Genomic DNA, 22,447 nt, shown 5'->3' on the forward strand with positions numbered 1-22,447 from the left:
CTTTTGCATGGGTATATCGAATTTGGGGCATAACCTGCCGAAATATACTTAAATAGAGTGAAGAGTATTTGTAGTCGCTTTTTCAATGTTAACGTGTATTCATGCATACAGGTTACTACGAATAAAAGGGTATCCTGCACATCCATTCTTGTTTTAATATAATTTAATCGGTCTTTTAAAATTGCGGAAATATCAAGCTTGATTAGGCGAATATAAGTGCAAGAGCACACTGACTTCGGCGCACAAAAAGTTGCTTTCATTCATGTTTGATAATTCCTGTGCCAGCTTCTTTATCAGCCGCTATGTGTGTCAGTCTAGCCATTGACTTTGATAAATAAGAATTAGTTTGGTTTGTCCACTTAGTCTGCGCTATTGTTGTGTCTGGCGCAATCTGGAGATTCTGGTGCCCATCAAGTACACATTGAACGATTTTTCTCCCTTTTCCCATGGAAAACCCATCTTGCTTTTCCTGCCACACGTGTGCGATCATCAGTCGGCGGTCTGTCCACATGACTTCATTGTCTGATGTTCAGGCATATGTTCATCAGGCATCCTCGCGTCAAATGCACAAATTACTCTTGTGAATCGCAGTGTACATGTAACTACACTAAAAGAAAGAGCATTTTATGAGTATTAGGTGTCTAGAAATCATTCAAGGCATCGCTGAGGCAAAAACATTCCAACAAGTAGCTAGAGTGGTATCATGAAACATAAATACATCTATGACGCATACTTTTCTCCCAGTGCACCTTTGGTGTCTGTGTGCCAGTTAATTGCCGTCTGTGCGTGGGGGCCGCTATTCGTTTGTTTCCCCGCCAGACTTTTGTAACTGCGATTGCCTCACCGGCTTTTCACGCCGCTCAAGAAATGTATGCAAAACTATTGTTGCTCCGCGGCTAATTGCAGATGCTTTGGCAGTGGCTAACAAAGCTGAGAGTATTGGAATATTCATTAGTTGGGCTGGTTAACAAACTTTTGGAAACTGGCAACTCAATTAAGTTTAGTGGGCACGGTTAATTATCTCTGCAGAGCCAAGTTAATTCATTACTCATATACCTTTCATATGAGGTAATTACCAGCATTGACTTACATTATCCACAGATTAAGTACAAATTCAGCGCGCTGCCTTCAGTTGGCATATCCCACAGCAAACTGAATATTTGCAAACACTCGAGGAATGCAAACATGCTTCCATGTGAGTTCCCCTCAGTTCGCTCGAGCTGGCCGCCCATTTAATATTTGTTATATATTTCCTTGACAACTTAATTTCGGACTTGTCCGGCGCACTGGTGTGCAAACACACAAATATTTGCAGATCTTCAATGCTGTCTTGGCCAGCACAAACAAAGGCCGCAAGTGCCACCTTTTGACTGCACCTCGACCCATCCATTCCACTCTCGCACCCACACCCACTGACTAGGCAAGCGACTAACTAAATCCGGCGACTAACTGCCACTGAAAATGCCATAAAGCGTCGCCAAATGAAAATGGCCAGATGATAAATAAGCAGGCAGGAAATTTATGCCATGTGCCTCCGACTTAGTACTCGTACATTTCAGATGCTGCATTCGCATTTCGCATTTCGCATCTACAGCGGCTCCACAGAAGATTAATTACACTAGCGGCGGCCATAAATAAGGCAGGCAAATACAAACAGCATTTTTCGAGGCATCGCGAGGCATCGCAGCAAGTGCATGTTGTAAAATTCAAATTAGAAGCCATCGTGCAGATTTGCTGCTGTGTGGCCTTGACTCGCCAAAGAAGCAGCCGAAGAGCAGGCGGCAGGTGGAAAGGGGGAAAGGGTGGGTGGTGCCCCAAGGGGCAAGGTGTTTGCTCGCAGCTGAACAATCAAGTCATAAACAATGTGCGGCCAAGTAGATCCCCCTCCGTCAGCCATCAGCCATCAGCCATCGGCCATCGGCATCTCGCCCATCCATTAGCCATCAGCCCATCAGCCCATCAGCCATCTCCCACCAGCGGTCCAAGGTCATCTGTTGGTTCTTCTTGGCCTGGCCAAGTGAGACTAGCGAGACTAATTAAATGAATTCACGTCGGAGGCACGCGATTGGCCTGGCTGGCTGGGCAAACAAACAACAAGCTGATAACAAATTCAACTTTGCTTTATTCGCATTGCTTTAATTCGACTGTTTTTTTTTTTGTGTGTTTTTTGCTTTTCGGCCATAGGAGGTGAATGTTATTTTCGCTTCTACTGATGATTAGAATGTGCCTTGTCAGCGGGCCATAAATTAAGCCGAGCTGCCTTTCCAATTTGCATACCCTGTAATTAAGTGGTCAGCGGCGTGTCTGCTGATTATCATAAGCTGGTCGCAGCCGAAATGGTTTTTGGAGAAGAACTCGTCGGCTTGACTATCCAAAGATCATTCAGTAAACTTCTAGTTGTCCAAACTCAGCGCTTTGAAAAAGTTTTCTTCAGTCGAATATTTCATTCTGAAGTCCTCGGGTAATTCCACTTTCGATCTTTCCAGGCTAGCCTGCTGTTTGCGATTATTTTCCCCAGTACGATGCCAGCTGTTCCCTAGATAAGCAATATTTTTGTGATTTCGTTGTATTTATTGGGGACAGGCCCCCCATGCCGATCTGACCTTAGTCGAGTCGCTTGGCAGCGACATTGAAAGCATGCACCTTGATTCTCGATGTTTACGAGCACGATGCAGGTGAGAGGAAGTGCTGGAAATGCGAGGCAGTTGTCAGGAAAGGGAAACGAGCGCAGATGCATAGATAATGCACCAGAAGTGGCCAACTTTCGCCGCAGCAGCAACATCAGTTTTCCTGAAACAGCGATCCCAGCCAAGAGATGATATAGTCCACCTCCAATAACCGACGGCTGTAAGCCAGCAAGCAGAGCCACCGCCACCCCAAGAAATTCGCATAACAAAGGCTAATTACGCGACACGTTTGGGCCCCATCATCATGGTGGTCGGATTTGTTTGGGATGGATGCTGGCTTTATCGTGCTCGTGCATAATTTTCGGATCAATCAACTGGCCGAAAGAGCGAGTCAACGTCGACTTAAAGCCATAAATCTAATGGTCGCCAGCCGAGTTGGCCATGCCATGCAAATGCGAAAGTGGTCAGAAGAAGACCAGCTGGGCACCCAAAAGTGGTAGCCAAGTTAATAATGTTTGTTCGTGGCTTTGTGTGGCTGGTTGTGCTGCCTCGGCGGGTTCCATCTATTCCCAATGTCAGTTGAGAAATTAAAATCTAATTTGATGGCAATCCAAATTACGCACGTTGAGGCAGTCCCACACTGGCAAAAACAACCTATATAATTTATGCACCGAAAAATCTAGTCTTCGGAACAAGATACACTGGAAATTGCCAGCTCATACTTACTCATAAATTACTTCCTATCAATTAATTAATAAGGAAGTGGGAGCATAGAACTACTTTCGCTGTAAGTTTGGCACGCCGCTGGTAATACTGGCAGGGAATTTTCGCAAGTGTACTGCCGGCTAAGCCTCGACATGGTTTCCGACAAAGAGAAGGGTATTGGGGGAGTGGGAAAGTCAGCTGGAAAAGAGGTTCCCCGATGGCTCCACCTTCGCAGCCAGTTGATTATGAAAGCGTTTTACAACAGCCATATGAGTTTTTGTTCGCCTGCCTGTCTTCAGTGAAAGAAGCATTAAAAGCGACCTGAAACATGATGACTGTCGGTAATTTATACGAAATGTGCGTTTTTGCCTCATTTCAGTATTTCCACCATTTCCCTTATAATTACACGCTCCCCATGCGAAATCATCGATCACGTTGCCAGCTGTGGAACCGAACACTAGATTGCAGAAATGGGTAAGAAAAACGGCTTTAGCCACCGCTTAGGCAAATCTGTTGAAACCTAATTTGAATTTGCAAAAATCATAGCGCCGCTTGGGCATATTAAAATCATCATCTGCGCCCAGAGGTTATTGATTCGCCTATGCCTTTGTTGTTACCACAAAAGATGGGGCTTTAAGCCCCGCGATATATGGCTAACAAAGCTCGAATGCAGTCACAAAGCCACAAAAGATTCAGGGCCTTGGCCAAGAACAAAAGGATGCCCAAACCTAGACTTAGTATGCGCCCTGACTGCGGCCAATGTCGTCGTTATTTTGGCTTTTATTGGGCTGCCAGCAATGATCTCCATTATGGCCGAGGCCCTAATTGAATTATGTAAGCGGGAAGCAAACGGTTAACAAGCGGTGGTAACCGCACACTTACCGCCTGACCTTTTGTGATTTCTCACTCTTTTTGGATCTTTGAGGCCCTCCGGCCACCACGAGCTGCGCCAAAAGTTGTGAACTTGGCAACGGATCACGAATTGGCAATCTGCTTTCTTTCACCTCCGAACCGGGGAGATCCATCACGATAAGCCAGCTGCCATGGCCGATTATCTAATCCGCTAATGCCGCAGTAATCGCGGGAGCAATCGAAAGTGCAGAGGAATACATTAAAAAACCAATTAACTTTTTGGTATTATTTAATCGAAAGGGTGAGACCATATCAATAAACTAATCTGCCAGTACACAACAGCACATGGCTATAAGGAAACGGAAAATAAACGCTTAGTTGCCATGTGAGTGGTAGAAGAAATCGAAAGTAAAATCGAAAAAAATGTGTTAAGGGAAGTTTTTAAATGGTATTTTATAATTCGGCACATACTGCCCCCAAAAAATATTTAAGCAACAGCTTCCAAAGGAAATCCAATACAACTCGATTTCTGTACACGCGAATGACAAGCATCGCGGAAGTTGGTTTATAAGGGAATACACAAATTAAGTAAAAACTGCACGTAATGGCCAACAAAAGTGGGTATCGAGCATTCGAGATTTTCGAAGCACACTCAGCCATAATTTGACAAAAATAAATTGCATTAGCAGCGAAACAAGTTCAACACGCAGAATAGCATTTAAATTCAACAGCAAACAACAATGAAGTGGGTAACGAAAAGTAGAAGAAACACATGAGAAGACATGAAAAATGACAGAAGGTGTGCAAAAAAGTGTATTTGACTTGGCCGAAAAGGCGTCGCGGCAGAAAGACGTTTGAAGTTTGTCTATGTTTTTTTCCCCCTTTTTTCATTTTTGAGGGTACTACGCGACAGCAGCCATCGCAATAATTGTTGCTGACGGGCAGCAGTAACAGCACAAAGGCAACGGCTGCAGTGGGTCACTGGAGAGCCAGGTGATCACAACAAATGGCCAAGAGAGTGTTGGCCCAACAGCAACATTGGTAGCAGAGCAGACAGCGGCAACATCAGGTGTTATCAATAGCAACATGATGCGCAACAGTAAATGAATACCACAGCGCAGCATAAATATAACATTAGCCATAACAGCAACAACATAAGCTTCAGCACTAACATAGGCTCAGTGCCAAAGCTAACATTAGCAACATCAACGCTAACAGCAGCAACATCGGCTGCAACGGTAACAGCTAAAGCAGCAGCAACATGAGCAGTTCTATTAGCAACACACTTGCTGCCAGGCAATTGCAAATGCAAATGCAAATCGTTGGAGTGACAGATGCAACACTATCAATAAAGCGATGGAAGCACATTAAGTTTACTGTTGCCTTACTGAGACTGTCAGGCAACAGCAGCAACATTCACTGCAAGTGCACAACAGCAACATTCAGGCTAAAAGCAGCAGCAGCAGCAGCAGCAACATTGGCAGCCAAACCAGCCCCAAACAGCGCTGCCGGCGTCGGCAGCGAGAGCGGGAGGGGAGCGGAAGCAGATGCGGCAGCAGCGGGTCCGAAAGTTTTCAACTCTTTGCTGACAGCCAAGATCGCTGGCGATCAGTGCGGTTTTGGAGTTCGTTGCGTTCGGTCGCGAGATACCTGGCTAAGTGGAACCCAAAAAAGATCCCTGGATCCGTAGCAACTCGAATTTAATTCGCGAGTGCAGTTCTTTCTCTCCTTCTCTAACCCATAGTTAAGCCCGCGTGTGTGTGTGCAATTGCTAGTGCCAGGATAGCACATCCTGCCGGGAAAAATCCGAGTCATAGCGGGGCCTGTGCCCAAACACCCACGCTGCCAAACAAAGTAGAAGCAAAAGAAACCCGAGACACGAGACACACGCAGGCACACTTTTGCAACCGCTAGCCATGTTGGCAATGAAGGATAAACCTTGGCTGCTGCTATTTGGCCTATTGGCCGCATTAAGCTGTAAGTACCCCGGGCAATGATTTATAAGTGCCATTGTGATGCAAATTGAACGGAGAGCGATGCAGACACAGCTGCAGATACAGATGCTGATGCTGATGCTGATGCTGATGCTGATGCTGATATTCAGAAACTAGACTAGTGGCCTGTTAATATGAGCCACACCGCTCAATGACATGCCGAATACATATATCATCTTTTGTGAGTGCGGTTAGCGGGCTAGCCAGTTGAATATTCATCAGCTTTTATGATCGCGCTGACCGTTGAACCGCTGACCAACTCCACAATTGTCCCACTGGCGGACTGCATTAGCATTTCCACCGGAGATTTGCATAAATTGCTAACACGTTTCCTTGATACCATTTTGAAGACCTCCTAGCGAGTGGAAAAGCCGCTGGGAAAGTAGGTCTCTGGTTTGGTTAGTCCGTGCGAATAAAAAAAATGACTTTATTGAATTCATTTATTAAAATATTCATTCAGCTCAGGTTTTAGATACTAAAAATATAAAATCTCAATTGATATTCAATACGAATCAGAAAACAATTAGATTCATTAAAATGCCGCAAGATCAAATGATAATGGGGATTAAACGTTTAATTGAAATATCGTACCTTGTGAAACAATTCGGTAAAAATATCCTCAAGTGAATAATGTTTTTTTTTTTGTGCGATCTTATGCTTTGGATGCGTTGGTTTTGCAATTCGAGTGGCTTCGGATGATTGCCAATTGCCCCCAACCAGTTCGATGGGTTGGCTTGGCCAATAGTTGAGTGCTCGTTGTGAGCCTGCCTAATGGCTCCGTCTGACTTCAGCCCGATCATCATTAATAAGACTGCGATTGCTTTTAATTACACCTTTGGCATTTTGCATGCGCGCTGGCAACTGCCCCGTGAGCTTTAAATCAATGATGGATTCTGGGCCAGCCGGGCGGAAATCGGCTGGGCAGATCGGATCGGATTCGTGGCCGACAAACTGGCCACTGGCCACTGGCCACTGGCCAGATTCAGATTCAGATTCTGGCAAACGAGAAAGACTCGTCCGCATCTGCGCAAAATTTGGAGCAGCCGAAGCCATGGCCACGGAAAAGTGAACCGGCCAGCGAGTAAAAACAAATAAAAAAACCAATCGGGCTGTGTCAAAAATAAAAAATAACTGCAGGCCATGGCGACCATGTCGCCCCGACAAACCATTTGATGGCAGTTTAAAAAAAAAACAGAAACGTGTTTATGGCCCATGCAAAAAACAAAGCGCAAACAATAGCAACAAAAAGATTGTAATAAAACACAGATAAATTGAATTTGAACAACAACACCAACCACAGCAGCAAGAGTTGAAGCCAAGTTTGTGAAGGTGAAGTGGGAATTTTTCAAGCGAAATTCGCCAGCCCACAGAGCAAACAAAGTTGGCCCATTAAAGTCGGCTTAGAACCATTCATCTCCTAATGAGAATTAGTTCCCATTAAGACCTGTTTTTTTTTTTACAAATTTTTCATTTTTGTTTTGGTGTTACACGCCTCACGAATTTCGGATTGTATTCAAAATTTATTTGCCGTAAATCCGTTAATCCGAAACTTCCTGTGCTCCAAGAACAAAGACTGCGATCGCGTTTAGCCTATGACACACCGCTTTCGTGGATTTCAGCTTGAATTGGTTGTTTTGGTTTATCTGTTTGCCTGGAACCCGTCGTTATAAGAATGAAAAACACTCATAATATAAAAGACAATAAGCTATATAAATCAATCCAATAAACGATAAACAATAACAATAAAAGTCGGGTTTTAAGTCGGAAATTAATTAATTTAACATTGTGTATGGAGTAACACGTCATTAACACATAATTATTACACACATAAGTATTACTTTAAAAATCGAGGGAGATGATAAACAAACAGCGATCTTAGACAAGCTAAAGCATTTTATTTCCTACAGTGTACGACTAATTAAAAGGTCGCTAAGTGGCTGCGAAGATCTCGCCTGTGTATTCATTGCCCACTGACTCAGCTAGCGCCAAGTTTGTTGCCTAAGTCTTTTGTTTTGTTTAACCGATTCTTTTGATTGTTTGTGTGTTTGCAGGCCTAGTCAGCTTTGGAGATGCCGCCTACCCCTATTATGGCACCAAGATCGGAGCCCTGACCCGCCTGCACCACGGTGTCTCCGGCGATGTGTACGCCGTCGACTCCCGCACCATCTTCATCAAGAAGTTCAACTACGACGGCGAGGCGCCAGCTGCCTACTTCTACGTGGGCAATACTGCGCGGCCCAGCAATGAAGGCGCCGCCCGGCTGAGGGACGAAAGGGGCGGAACCGCCTCCCTGACCCGCCGCTACCGGAACAAGGACGTCACCCTGTCGCTGCCCGAGGGCAAAACACTGCGCGACATCAAGTGGTTCTCGGTGTGGTGCGACGAGTTCGCGGTGAACTTCGGCGACGTTTCCATTCCGCCCAACTTGGACTTCCCGCGGCCACAGAAGATCAACGCTCTGCGGGGCGTCCATGGCGTCTCCTCCGACAACATTGTCATCGTGGACGCCCAAACGCTGCTGGTGCCCAACTTTAGCTACGACGGAGAGGCGCCAGGTGGGTACCACTCCAAAATTTACATTTGCAATACTCTCAACGAACTTTATAGCCCACAATCTATCTCAAATACTTAGGAATGTTTCAATCATATTCCGCAGAATTATAGATTTATTGAAGTGCAAAAAGATTAGTTTTGAGCACAGAATAATTACCATCTATACATGAAATGTATCTTGATACCAAGGCTCGCATAACTCAAAGAAGCATTTCCACAGCTCACAGAACACCAAGAATTAAAGTGATAATAATGAAATGCATTATTTATTGAACAATGCTTTTAATTTGGGGAATTCACACAGAAAGTAATGGCAACCAAATATACTAGATCAATAAATTGCTTTCGTCATAAGTGAACAAAATAATGCAATAACAAATTAATTTGATAAACCTGAAATGAGTGAGCTGATTAGAATGGTCTTGCGGAGAATTTGTTATTTGACAATTAGCTGGCATATAAGTTCCCCCACATATTATTTTCAGATGCTAAATTCTGGGTGGGTCGAGGCCAGCGGCCCACTTCCGACGGCCTGAGGATTCCGGACGAGAATGGCAAGGAGAACCCGCTGCGCCGCTACGAGCGCAAGACAATTGTGCTGACCCTGCCCGATGACCTGACCATCTTCGACATTGGCCACTTCGGCGTTTGGTGCGAGGCCTTCACCGTCGATTTCGGCCACGTTCGCCTGCCCGAGGGCCTCAATGTGCCGCCTTCCCTGAAGATGCTCGGAATCAGTCCTCAGGTAAAGAAGAACGCCAGCCAGATCTTAAGCGAGCTGCAGCGCTGATTACTACTACTGATCGTTGATCGCTGACCGCAGATCGCAGATCGCAGATCGCAGATCGCAGATAGCTGATCGCGGTAGATGGGTGTAATTGTGTGTAACTCTATTTATGCAAGCGTATTTATTGTTGTGTATATGCAAAATATTTATCAACCGATTCGAATCGGATCCGGCATCACGAGTCGTGACCGGAAATTCCTAGACTGTAAGCTAGACGGACGGCGGAGGAGGAGAGATCCAAAATATATACATATATATTACTTATATACATACATATGTGCAACACATTCTATAATATATGTGTCTATGTACTCACCTGCTTGTTATTTGTGTTTTGTTGTCTTGATCAGCTTTTGCTTGAGCTCCGGGAGCGTCTTATACAAAATGAAATATGTGTGGGACTGAATCCTAATTGTTCCTCCCCCTCGAAACCCACAACACGCAAAACAACCAAACACACAAAACGCACAACACATACTCGTACACCGCGTCACACAGACACACAATTCCCCCTCCACACACGCACACATATCCTTCTGATCGACATACTAACACACCCAAGCGAAATCAAAAACATTTTTCATTTTGTATAATAAAACCATTCGAAAAGCAAAACTCTTTCGAATACAGCAAAACAAAAATGCAAACATTTCGGGTATGCTCAAAATTTTGACTTTGGCAAAGCTTTCTCCTCCCCCTCCAAAGAAAAACCAGTCCACATCCACACCTACACACACACACACCCCCGCACCACACATTTCCCAATCCGATTCCAATTCCATTTCCGATTCCGCTTCCGATCCAATCGAACCTTCCCTTAAACCAATCTCTTCCAGTCGAAGCTCAACTGCGAGGTGCTCTACGACGATCTGGCTTTCGAGGTTCGCTGGGCGGTGGCCGGCGAGAGCATCGTGGTCCAGTTGGTGGCCAAATTGGGTAAGTCCTGGGTGCTAGCTGCTGCTAATTAGCGGAAGTTGCCCCTTCTAAAAGCTGTGATGATGTTGGCTTTGTGTTAAGGCTTCGCCAATATGCAAAACAAATGTTAAGAGGAATTGGAGGATTTACATCTTTGAACTACGATACTTTAATTGAATGCTTTTATTAGCCGAACTTTAATTCAATTGAGGGGCCTGTTTGAGCCATCATAGCTCCAACAAGTTAGACAAGCCATGCAGAGACACCTTATGCAATTCAAGACTCAACACTCCTTGCTGAGCTAAGCCCTTTACCTGACCTATCCCATTTGGTGACAAGCCTTCAGCCCGCTGTATGCGGCTGAATGAATGCTGGCGATGATTTATGAAGCTTTGACATTTCATCGAGTACAGTTAGCGGAGAAGGGGCCCAGATGGCAACAATAAAATCCAGTTAGCATCCAAATTGACCGATCAGCAGCTTCGATGGCAGCAGCATCGGTTGGCAGAACAACAAGTTGCGAATTATGACGACTGGTTTTATTGCGCAACTCGCCTGCTGGCTGGGATGGGGTGGCCAAATGGATGGCAATTTGTTGGTTGCATCTGCAATCACGATCACCGTGGGCATACTTTGTCCATATCCACCGCCACTGGTCTTACTCCAATCTGGGCAATTTGCAACCGCTAAGAATGCCGCCAGGAATTTTCACCGGGAAAATGCCTGCCGACCGGTTGACCAAGCCAGAATTGGGGCGATCAACTTTCGTTGATTGTGGGGCTCCCAGCACTTACAGTACACAGTCCAAGTGGGATTGGCAAATAGAAATGTCTAGGGTTCATTCATAAGTCATTATGAACCCGCTCTCATCCCAATTATATCCCCGCAGAACCGAACAACTACATGTCCTTCGGAATCTCGCCGAACAAGAACATCAGCCAGATGATTGGCGCGGATGCAGTGGTGGCCTGGGTGGATCCAAAGTCCGGAAACGGATTTGCAACGGACTACTTCCTGGAGGGCAAGGCGCAGTGCTCGGGCGGGCGTGGCGCTTGTCCCGACACCAAGATCTCTGAGAAGACCAACTCCATAAGGCTACTAAACGCCGCCATGGTGAATGGCTACTCGATTGTGACCTACCAGAGATCCCTAGCAGCCACGGATCGCCTGGATCTGCCCATCTCGATAACGGAAGCCGAGTCAGTGGTGTGGGCCATTGGACCACTTAACGATTACCAGGAGGTCTCCTTCCACACTTTCTACAATAAGCATCTGCACCAGATCGAGTTCGGTCGCCAGCCCAAGTGGAATTGCCCCTTGCCAGAGGGTGCTCGTGCCGGCAGCAACTCATCGGAACAGGAGGACTCTGCTCCCGCGGCCCAGAGTTCCACTGGCGGAGCTGGCTACCCGCCAGCGGGCAGACCCAACGTAGAGCCCGATGAGGAATTCTACGATAACCGGGCGGAGGCACTGCATCGTCAGCCACCGCAGAGGCGCCAGGAAACAGCGATCATCACCCAAAGGCGCCCTGTGCCCACTCCGAAGCCAGTGAACAGCAATGGCGCCTGGGACATCCCTGCCATTCAGTGCCACGAGCCAGAGGACGGAGTGTTCTATGCCCAGATGGGTCCCACTGGAGGCAAACACGGCTATCCAGCCATCACAGGTCGGTCTCTGTCCTATTTTGTTGCAAAGACCTATTTATTATATAAAAAGGTTTCAATTTATACCGTGATACTTAAGAAGAAGTCTGTATATTTCAGGACACGTCGGTTGGGGAATTTCCTGGTACATCAACGGACTTCTGATCCCCGAGATCCATGTGGTGCGCGGCAAGACGTACACATTTGTGGTGGAGGGCGGAAACAATCCGGACATTCCGGCCAAGTACCATCCGTTCTACATCAGTGACGATCCTGTGGGAGGATACGAGCACAAGCGCGAGGAGGAGAAAAAGGTGAAATTGACTTTGATCATGAACTCCCAACTGCAATGCCCATTTCCCTGCCGTAGGCCGTGCGCATCTACGCCGGGGTGCATCGCTCCCGGTCCGGTCAGGTCACGCCCACCGGCGTGGGCCGCCTCTGCAACTGGACACCGGACGTGGAGGGTCCTCCGGCGGACGACTACCAGTCCTTCGGCGCCTACCAGCGCACCCTGACCCTCAAGTGCGACGCCGGCGAGCCGGGAGTGATTACCTGGAAGCCGGACCGGAATACGCCGGACACGGTGTACTACCACTGCTTCACACACCGCTACCTGGGATGGAAGATCCACGTGCACGACTCCTGTGACTCGGAGGCGGGCGGCCTTAAGGGATCCCCCTCCGAACGCCACGAAATCCGGCTGCCGCCGATGGCCAGCGCCGCGGAACCGGCGCCTGTGCACGAGGACTACGCCGGAGAGGCGTCCGTCCGGCACGAAACCAAGGTCAGCGCCAACGATAATTTTTTATTGAAGCACCAAACCGATTTGATTAAGAACCACAATATGAACGGAACACCGCCCAAACTGAGTTTTGAAATAACGAAATCTTCGGAAATAACCAAACTGATTTCAGATGGCATCCGCGCTGCTGAGGCTCTCGAGGAGAGCCTACTGAAGAACCCGAATCTGAACCCCAACCATCCCAACCAGAACCAGAACCAGAACCCGATTCCGAATCCGAATCCGCACCAGAAACCGAACGTGACCCCAACCGAGATCAGCTCGCGACCCGAGATTCTGCTGGGCGAGACCCATGCCCATGCCCACACGCTGAACGCATCTCCATCTCCATCTCAATCCGCATCCGCACCCGCATACCCATCCCCATCTGCCACTTTACCCACTGCCAACCTAAAGCTACCCATACTCGCGGCTGGTCCCCATCTCATCCATTATCCCCCGCACTTGCATCGCCTGCACCACCAACCGCAGCATGCCACCCACCCGCATCTCCATTTGCATCACCACAATCTAACCGCTAATCTTCCAGCGCTGGCCCAGAAAACCATTGGACTCTCTGAGTTTCTACGTCCGCCGCAGAACGCTCCGCTCTTTCATCCGGTTAAGCTGCCCGGCCGTCGACCTTTCCCCGCTCCGATCAAGAAGGTTCCGGCCTCAAGGCCCATACTTCCGCAGCAGCATCCGCACCTGCATCCGCATCCGCAGCAGCATCCCGTCCATCTGCAGCAACAACCCTCCCTGATTGTTAGCCACTACAGAAAACCGATACCGGGATTGCTGAAACCTTTCATAAAGGAGAAACCTTTTCCCCTGCAGCCGCTGGCCGCGTCTGTCTTACTACTGGGTCAGCCCACTGAGCTTGGAGGGCTGAATAGCAAGGGGGACCGACTCAAGGTGAAGGGCAAGCCCAAGATTCCAGTACCTTATGTGGACCTGGAACCGCAGGGCTCTCTGCAAAACACGGCTTTCTTTAAGCAGCCAGGCGGAAAGGGGGACCAGAAACCCAAGAGCACCTCTATCTCCATTCCCAGCTCCACCACGACGGTTCCGCTGGTGAAACGTCCCACTGTAAAGGAACCGTCCCAGGAGGAAATCGCCAGTATGCGTCCTGCCGTAAATCAGGGCTTCAAGCCCGACACCGTGATTGTTGAGAGCGGATTCAGACCCATCGTTAGAACCGATGGCACTGGGGTCCAATTGCCCAAGGAGATCATCGATCAGGTGGCCCATCGACGCGAGGATCCCGGCACAGAAATCGATGAGGTGATGGAAACCGATACCCTGTTTCTGACAGCCCAGCAGGGAGGCAGTGAAACGCAGAGCTTTGAGCCCATGTTTATACCATCGCCCTTGGACAGTACCAACGCCACGAAAGTGTTGAGGGTGAACGTGAAGGAGGTTACTCCCACGGCGTCGGCTCTGAGATTGCCCTCGGCAGCTCTGGAGCACGCCCTGCCCTCCGCTTCGGAGTTAAGGAAGCCCACCCTGGGCGAACTCTTTGGAGACGACTCAAACGAAGAGCAGCTGGAAATGGAGCCCATGCCGGAGGCGGATGACGTGGAGCCACTGGAGGAGACAACCAAAAAAGATGCCGTGACCACAACAAAAGACATTCTCAGAAACACCACCAAGAAAGCGGATCCCGAACTGCTGGAGGACCTCTTCGGGCCCGATGAAGAGGAGTTATATGCGGATGAGCTGGAGCTAGACATGGATGACCGAATGGCAGCTGCTGCGGAACGGATAGACACCTACTACCTGCCGCCGGATAACCGCAAGATTCCCCATACCCGGCTGCCGAGTGGCGCCCTGTACACCTTTGATGGCAAGTCGGTGGTGGACAGTAGCCTGGTGCTGCCGCCCAAATTGAATGCACCGGACAATGGCGGCGTCCACCAGCGACATGCCCAGTATGGATTGACCCCCTTGGAACAGCTGGTCCGTACCACACCACAGTTTGGAGTCTACAGAGGGGAGCTGCCACAGGAATTCCGGGGCACAGAACCGCAACCCGTCTCGGAGTACTCCCATCCAGCGGCCCTTAGCCGAACCACTCCTGTGTTCTCCAGCAGCAGTGGCAGCACCATCTACCCGCACTCCTCATCGTCAGGAGCATCCACATCCACCGTATCATCATCGTCCTCATCGCCATTGTCCTCATCATCGCTGAGACCCATTTCCACCAAGCTACAGCTTCTAAAGCCGGAAGGCCGAAGAGCGTAGGATCTGCAATAGCGAAATTATATAAAGAGAAACTAGCATTTAACCGTTTTGGGGTGTACGACTCTCATAACCACGTTACATTTACTCGTAAACCTGTATTAGCCCGTAGTTTTCTTTTAACAATTATGATGCTCCTAATTTTAAACGAACGCATGAATTTTATTAGCTAAGCTAACCGATTCTGTTTAAGCCGCATATTAGTCGTTGTGAAATAAAACCAAGAAGTAATCGCATGCGTGTTTAATTGCCGGCTTAACCGTAGATGATGATATTTGTATCTTAAATTCAAGTAAAGTCAGCGGAACTTTGTAACAGTCATTTTAAACGAAGCTTTTAAAATATTTTGAACTTTCCCAATACTGACAATCATCTGAGTTCAGTTATGATCCCACATGCGCTTATCGATAGCTATCACAATAACAGCTTAATTTCCCGAGAAAATAAATGAATACAAGCAGAAAAATATATAAAGTTGTGAAACATAACATTTTAAAGCCGAGTTGGTGGAGAATAGACAGCAAACTGCTGACAAAGTTTTAGCAACAGCAGTTTATGCATAATGGGAACACCCTTGTTAATAATATCGAATAACTATCGACGATTGTTCCACCCCCAGCAAGAACGTGTGTTGCTGCTGAGCTGCTATTTGTTTAATTTAATTTTTAAGTTGAAACAATTATGTCGGCGCAGTACCAAAGATTCCTAAAAGTACTTGAAAAGTGGCCAGCGGAGAAATCGAAAGTCGGCAGGTGAGAATGCCCATTATAATAGACTGCAATCATGAATGTTCGTTCTGGCGGCGCATCAACTTTGGATTATCTAACAAATAAATATTGCCAGGACTTCATATTATTTGTGTTAAATGCAACGAGTTAGGCTTGCCAACATTGATTCGTGAATGGTTTATCTGATCAGTTCGGCAGTTGCAAAATATTCCAGGAATTTACTTAAGAAGTATTTCACCTGCCAGCCCGCCAAGAATTTTAGGTTCCACGCCAGCTGACCAATGAACATGTGGACTGTGGGTTTCATTTACCCGATTCTTGGGCGGTTGTGGATCGCGGATTTCAGTTACTTGATTTACTTGGCTTAAAAGGCTTTCATTGTCTTACCAGTTTGGCGAACATACAGACATCATACCATCTTAAATTTTGAGTGGCAGAAAAATGGCTTCTAAATTCGCATATCAGTTGGAGCCGGAGAAATTTATTTTGAGCCATGGACTCGAGTAAGTTTGGGAATATACTCTTAGCTTTGGTAATACAAATATTCGTATAGCAAGGCTAATTTGAGTCAAAAATAAAGCGTGTTGATAATTATCTTTAGATAATAATTGACGAACAATAAAACTTGTTCCCTTCATCACTTTGACGTCTGCTACTTTTGGCCACAGTTGTTAGCCAATTGTTGGTTTCACTTACATGAAGTGGATTTCCACTCCAAGCCCGCTCTTCCGCAGAAAGTGACCGAATATCCTGATCAGCCGCGCCGCATGGAACGAACATCCGCCACAGAAAACACACACACACATCCACTCAATTAGCTGGTAATAAACTTTCTCCCCTCTTACTCAAAAAAGGGATCTCGGCGAGCAGATTCGCAAGCAGGTGACCAAGCTCACAAGTCTAGAAGGCGGAGCGACGGATAAGGAGCTGGACCGCCAGATCGAAGCTCTGGAGAGGCTATCCAACAACGTGTACGCCAAGAAGTATCCGCGCACTTTCGAATCCACGGCCACTGGATTAACCGCCGCCCAGTGCAGCCAGGTGCTGAGCTCCGAGTTCCTGCAATATCTGAACGAGGGCTCCAAAAAGGAGTAGTACCATAATGAAGCGACTCCTAAACCCCACTAGACTGAGACTGGATTGCTTGAGACGAAGCTCTATAGAAGTGAAGACTGCTCCCCATGTTCCCGTGCTCTGCGACACAGCCATTGATTACCTGCAGCCCGTTCCAGGAGGCACCTATTTCGACATGACTTTCGGAGCTGGTGGCCACACGCGGCGTCTTCTGGAGAAGTGTCCCGGGGCCAAAGTGTACGCCCTAGATAGAGATCCCTTGGCACACCAACTGGCCCGCGATATGAGCGAGTCCGAAGAGTTTAAGGGCAGGCTGATTCCCCTGCTGGGAAAATTCTCCGATTTACCAAAGCTTTTCAAAGAACACGGCCTGGCCAAGAACTCGGTGGACGGGATGCTCTTTGATTTTGGCTGCAGTTCCATGCAATTCGATGAGGCGGTCAGAGGGTTCTCCATCTCGAAGGACGGTCCACTGGACATGCGAATGGATGGTGGCCACAGCGGAGGGGTTACAGCTGCTGATGTGTTGGCCAATGTGGAAGAGGGCGACCTGGTGAAGATCTTGCGGATGTATGGCGAAGAGAAAGCAGCCAAGAAGATAGCTAGAGGACTGATAGACGCGCGCAATGCCCTCCTTAAAATCGAGACCACCAAGCAGCTGGCAGATATAATTGAAAACATCATGGATGGCGGGACCAGGAAAGATAAGCTTCGAAGACCTGCACACTCAGCCACCAAGACCTTCCAAGCCATCCGCATATTCGTGAACAACGAGCTGAACGAGATCAACTACGGCATGGTTTTGGCCAACGAAATCCTTCGTGTCGATGGTCGCTTGGTGACCATCACCTTTCACTCGCTGGAGGACACCATCGTGAAGCGTCACATCAATGGAAACGTCCTGGCAGGCACAGCCAATGCTCTGCCCCTCAAATACTCCAGCTATTATGCCATAGACGAGCCAGATATGCTAGAATCACTGACCAAGAAGAACTGGAAGCAACTCCATCGTCATGTCATCGTGCCAGATGCCGAAGAGGTGGCTAGGAACACCCGCAGTCGATCCGCCAAGCTGAGAGCAGCCGTCAAAACAAACTAAACGCATGTCAATAAATTCCCTCGGTCTAGTTCAAAATTCACGTTCTCAAAGTCTACTCGTATAGTTCTCACAAACTCTGCTCATACTCTGCATGCTTGGACTGCTTTGCTTATCTGCCCAACCAATTGGCACCTGCTGATAAGGACTGGTTTATATATTTACCAAAAATATTTGTGGTTCTCGTGGATTTTTTGTTTAGTTAGATTAGGAAATTGTTGTTAATGACCCAGGTAGAAGAGTGCCGATTCGCCTTTGGGCTCGAGCATTCCCATTTTTGTTTAATGGAATATTTTCCAGAACATAATCTAAATATGGAAGGAAACTCATAAGCTAGTGATAGTTTCCACAGCGCATGTAGGAGTATTTTATGAACTCGTTGAACTTTCAAGTGCTTCTTCAAGTGGTGATAACAGTGCCTCTACGCATTTTATATGGAAATGAGGTATACCAGCAACTTTCTCGGTGGAAGCCATGGTATAACTTACCACTCGCACTTCTGCGGCTGTTTTTCTCCCAGAGATGGCGCATGTTGTGGCTCATACGTCAGCCGGTGTTGTTCGCGGCTACCAATCGCAAGATGTGACCCGCGAGAAACCCGAAACCGATTATCTCGGTGCCTGATAAGGGAGTGGGATTACAAAAAATAGAGAGGGAGCAGGCGGAACACCTATGTTGGCTATAGATAGGGGTGTCCGCGGAGTGCTCAGCTCAGTTGCATTGCGCGAGCCGAGTTGGCGTGGCTAGTGAGGCGATCCTTTTGGTCATCCGGACTTAAATACTTTACGGGCTTGCGTTTTTTCAGCGGAGAGTGGACTGCAGCGCCGGCGATCAAGATGAGTGGGGCCAAGATCATATCGGGCACCGCGGTGGCCAAGTGAGTGGACACAAATTTGGTATCCCAGAATCCCTTTTCATCCTATACCGTCCTCTTGAAAGATCCATTCGCGAGGAGCTGCGTAACGAGGTGACGGCTATGGGCAAACAATTGGCGGACTTTGCGCCCGGCCTGAGGATCGTCCAGGTGGGTGGACGTGAGGACTCCAACGTTTACATCCGCATGAAGATCAAGGCGGCTACGGAGATCGGTATCGATGCCGCCCACGTCCAGTTGCCTCGATCCATCACCGAGGTGGAGCTGCTCGATAAGGTGAGTTCGCGACGGAAGGGTATTATGCAATATGGTCAATACAAAGTATTATCAACTGAGAAGCGAAATATTCCCTACTCAAGTAAGTTATAAATTATTGGTAACTCGACTTTACCCTTTCAGATCAACGACCTGAACGAGGATCCACGAGTACACGGCATCATAGTGCAAATGCCCCTGGATTGTGACACCACCATCGATTCGCATCGAATTACGGACGCCGTTTCCCCGGAGAAGGATGTTGACGGCTTGCACACGGTCAACGAAGGTCGACTGGCCATCGGCGACCTCGGTGGATTCCTGCCCTGCACCCCTTGGGGTTGCCTGGAGCTGATCCGCCGTTCCGGAGTAGAGATCGCCGGGGCCAGGGCTGTGGTTCTGGGACGCAGCAAGATCGTGGGCACTCCCGCCGCCGAGCTGCTCAAGTGGGCCAATGCCACGGTCACGGTGTGCCACTCAAAGACCCGCAACCTGGAGGAGATCACCCGAACTGCAGACATTCTGGTGGTCGGCATCGGAGTGGCCGAGATGGTCAAGGGATCGTGGATAAAGCCCGGAGCCGTGGTCATTGATTGCGGCATCAACGTAAAGCCAGGTGAGTTGTGGTAATCCCCTATCTGTATCTAATGATATCTAGATACTAAGATTTTACGCCATATTCCGCTGAAAAAACAATGGGTAGATAATTTTCCATCTCTCAGATACAATGAAATGAACATTAACGTTATTTTTGACACCAAACGTTTCCACTTGATAACTGATTACCCATCAATCGCTTATCAACGACTTCGACCCCCTAGTGGAACTCCTAACCCCGACGATAAGAAATGATTTTGTTTTCAAACATGTTCTCGAGAATTAGTCAGGGAACAGCTCCCGATCGGGGCGAACCGATCCAAAACGCGTTTCCATCTAAGTCCGCTTCTTGATCCATTGCAGACGCCAGCAAGGCCAGTGGCAGCAAGCTGGTCGGGGACGTGGACTACGCGGAGGCTCTCCAGGTGGCTGGACATTTGACGCCCGTGCCCGGCGGCGTGGGACCCATGACGGTGGCCATGCTAATGAAGAACACCGTGCGATCTGCGGCCCGATTCCTGGAGCGTCTGGGTAGGAGCCAGTGGGACCTACAAACGCTGCCCCTGAAGCCCCTGCGTCCCGTGCCCAGCGATATTGTGATTGCCCGTGCCCAAAAACCGAAGGACATCGCCGTGTTGGCCAAGGAGATCGGTCTGGAAGCTCGGGAGGTTTCCTTGTACGGCAATAAGAAGGCCAAGATTTCCCTGTCAGTGCTGGAGCGGCTAAAGGACACGGAGGCGGGTCACTATGTGGTTGTAGCCGGCATGACACCCACGCCCTTGGGCGAGGGCAAGACCACCACTCTGATGGGCTTGGTCCAGGCTCTGGGCGCGCACAAGCTGAGAAACACCATGGCCGCTCTGCGACAGCCATCCCAAGGCCCAACCTTTGGCATCAAAGGAGGAGCTGCTGGCGGCGGCTACGCACAGGTGATCCCCATGGAGGAGTTCAATCTCCATCTGACCGGAGACATCCATGCGGTATCTGCAGCCAATAACTTGCTGGCCGCCCAGCTGGACACCCGCATCTTCCACGAGAATACCCAAAAGGACAAGGCCTTGTATGACAGATTGGTGCCCGCGATCAAGGGTCTGCGGAAATTCAGCCCCATTCAGCTACGCCGGCTCCAGAAATTGGGCATCACCAAAACCGATCCCAATACCCTTACCGAAGAGGAGTACGGTCCCTTCGCCCGGCTGGACATCGATCCGGATACGATTATGTGGGAGCGCGTGGTGGACATCAACGATCGGTACCTACGCACCATTACCGTAGGTCAATCACCCACCGAGAAGGGAATTACGAGGGAGACCCGGTTCTCCATCTCGGTGGCCAGCGAGATCATGGCTGTGCTGGCGCTATCCCGAAGTCTGGAGGACATGAAGCAGCGGCTGTCTGACATGGTGGTGGCCTTCGACAAACGGGGCAAGCCCGTAACCGCTGACGATTTGGGCGTCACCGGCGCCCTGGCAGTTCTTCTGAAGGACGCCCTCGAGCCCAACCTGATGCAGTCCCTCGAGGGAACTCCAGTGCTGGTGCACGCTGGTCCCTTTGCCAACATCGCCCACGGCTGCAACTCGATCATCGCTGATGAAGTCGGCCTGAAGCTGGTTGGTAAGGATGGATTTGTGTGCACGGAGGCAGGATTCGGATCAGATATTGGCATGGAGAAGTTCTGCAACATTAAGTGCCGGACATCCGGTCGCAAGCCGAACGCCATGGTGCTGGTGGCCACTGTGAGGGCCATCAAGATGCACGGTGGCGGAGCTCCCGTCACGCCCGGAGCCCCCTTGAACAAGCAATACACCGAGGAGAACTTGGAGCTCGTCCAGAAGGGTCTGCCCAATCTGCTGCAGCACATCGAGAACGGGAAGGCCTTCGGCATGCCAGTGGTGGTGAGCCTGAATGCCCATTCAGCCGACACTCCGGCGGAGCATGAGTTGGTCAAGAAGGCTGCTCTGGAGGCAGGTGCATTCGCCGCCGTAGTCTCCACTCACTGGGCGGACGGAGGAGCCGGTGCCGTTGAGCTGGCCGATGCGGTGATCAGTGCCTGCGAGCAGGGCAACCAGTTCCGATTGCTCTACGATCTGGAGCTGCCGCTGGTGGATAAGATGAACAAGATCGCCACGACTATGTACGGCGCTGGAAAGGTGGTGCTCTCGCCGGCGGCTGAGGAGAAGGTCAAGCGCCTGACGGATGCGGTAAGTGTAGCACATTTGCTTCAATAAACGGACATTTTTAATATAAATCCATTGTTCGAATTGCAGGGCTTTGGCAATCTTCCTATCTGCATGTCCAAGGTCTCCGGCTCTTTCACTGGCGATGCAAAGATCAAAGGCGCCCCCAAGGGCTTCACCCTGGACGTTGAGGACGTATATGTTTCAGCCGGAGCCGGCTTCGTGGTCGCCATGTGCGGTGAGGTCACCAAAATGCCGGGTCTTCCCACCCGCCCGGCTATCTACGATATCGACCTGAACACGGAAACCGGACAAATTGAGGGCCTGTTTTAGACTGCAACCCGGACAAAGGAGTGGATTCCTAATAACTTTCAAGGCATTTTCATAGTAAATTCCAGAATAGTAACAAATTAAATTGTATATAAGTAATATAGAGATAAGATTTGAAAGTTGGTAAACTAATATACATTTCTGACGGTTTTCGGTTACTTTTAAAATGTCGAGTTTTTATTTTTCAGAGGCGAGTGAATGAAAACGAAATGTTT

The 22,447-nt window shown here is 48.7% G+C and overlaps 3 protein-coding genes across 5 annotated transcripts; all 3 read left to right on the top strand.

Annotated features, from left to right (window-relative positions):
* Nucleotides 1–5,774: 5,774 nt before the first annotated feature.
* On the top strand, nt 5,775–15,333 carry LOC6551978 (protein Skeletor, isoforms B/C). Of its 2 annotated transcripts, XM_001980627.3 has the most exons (8): nt 5,775–6,161; nt 8,230–8,733; nt 9,217–9,476; nt 10,355–10,454; nt 11,323–12,099; nt 12,197–12,390; nt 12,447–12,863; nt 12,994–15,333. In XM_001980627.3, the coding sequence occupies exons 1-8, from the start codon at nt 6,101–6,103 to the stop codon at nt 13,033–13,035; spliced, it is 2,355 nt and encodes a 784-aa protein (XP_001980663.1). In that variant the 5' UTR covers nt 5,775–6,100; the 3' UTR covers nt 13,036–15,333. The 2 variants fall into 2 exon arrangements, with proteins under 2 accessions (XP_001980663.1, XP_015010059.2); XM_015154573.2 differs by having other exon boundaries at nt 12,447–15,333.
* A 262-nt stretch (nt 15,334–15,595) lies between these two features.
* Nucleotides 15,596–22,399, top strand: LOC6551976 (C-1-tetrahydrofolate synthase, cytoplasmic). 2 transcript variants are annotated; one of them, XM_001980625.3, is made up of 6 exons: nt 15,596–15,853; nt 18,805–18,876; nt 18,939–19,149; nt 19,273–19,744; nt 20,089–21,926; nt 21,993–22,399. In XM_001980625.3, exons 1-6 carry the CDS (start codon nt 15,783–15,785, stop codon nt 22,233–22,235), a joined length of 2,907 nt encoding a protein of 968 aa, XP_001980661.1. In that variant the 5' UTR covers nt 15,596–15,782; the 3' UTR covers nt 22,236–22,399. The 2 variants fall into 2 exon arrangements, with proteins under 2 accessions (XP_001980661.1, XP_015010060.1); XM_015154574.2 differs by lacking the exon at nt 15,596–15,853 and adding an exon at nt 15,928–16,332.
* LOC26526361 (probable methyltransferase-like protein 15 homolog) lies at nt 15,698–18,042 on the top strand. The gene is made up of 2 exons (XM_015154990.2): nt 15,698–15,853; nt 16,684–18,042. The coding sequence occupies exon 2, from the start codon at nt 16,932–16,934 to the stop codon at nt 18,000–18,002; it is 1,071 nt and encodes a 356-aa protein (XP_015010476.1). The 5' UTR covers nt 15,698–15,853; nt 16,684–16,931; the 3' UTR covers nt 18,003–18,042.
* Nucleotides 22,400–22,447: the final 48 nt, after the last annotated feature.

The sequence above is a fragment of the Drosophila erecta genome, unplaced genomic scaffold, assembly GCF_003286155.1.
Source record: "Drosophila erecta strain 14021-0224.00,06,07 unplaced genomic scaffold, DereRS2 tig00000000-arrow-pilon, whole genome shotgun sequence".
Classification (NCBI taxonomy): Eukaryota; Metazoa; Arthropoda; class Insecta; order Diptera; family Drosophilidae; genus Drosophila; species Drosophila erecta.

What these genes read in the sequence shown, in the direction of transcription:
- LOC6551978 (XM_015154573.2), top strand. Translation starts at nt 6,101, where the DNA reads ATGTTGGCAATGAAGGATAAACCTTGGCTGCTGCTATTTGGCCTATTG. An exon ending in CCTATTGGCCGCATTAAGCT is followed by an intron (nt 6,162 to 8,229) that starts GTAAGTACCCCG and finishes GTGTGTTTGCAG; the next exon opens with GCCTAGTCAGCTTTGGAGAT. An exon ending in CCAGTTGGTGGCCAAATTGG is followed by an intron (nt 10,455 to 11,322) that starts GTAAGTCCTGGG and finishes ATATCCCCGCAG; the next exon opens with AACCGAACAACTACATGTCC.
- LOC6551976 (XM_001980625.3), top strand. Translation starts at nt 15,783, where the DNA reads ATGTCGGCGCAGTACCAAAGATTCCTAAAAGTACTTGAAAAGTGGCCA. An exon ending in TCGGGCACCGCGGTGGCCAA is followed by an intron (nt 18,877 to 18,938) that starts GTGAGTGGACAC and finishes TCCTCTTGAAAG; the next exon opens with ATCCATTCGCGAGGAGCTGC. An exon ending in TCAAGCGCCTGACGGATGCG is followed by an intron (nt 21,927 to 21,992) that starts GTAAGTGTAGCA and finishes TTCGAATTGCAG; the next exon opens with GGCTTTGGCAATCTTCCTAT.
- LOC26526361 (XM_015154990.2), top strand. Translation starts at nt 16,932, where the DNA reads ATGAAGCGACTCCTAAACCCCACTAGACTGAGACTGGATTGCTTGAGA.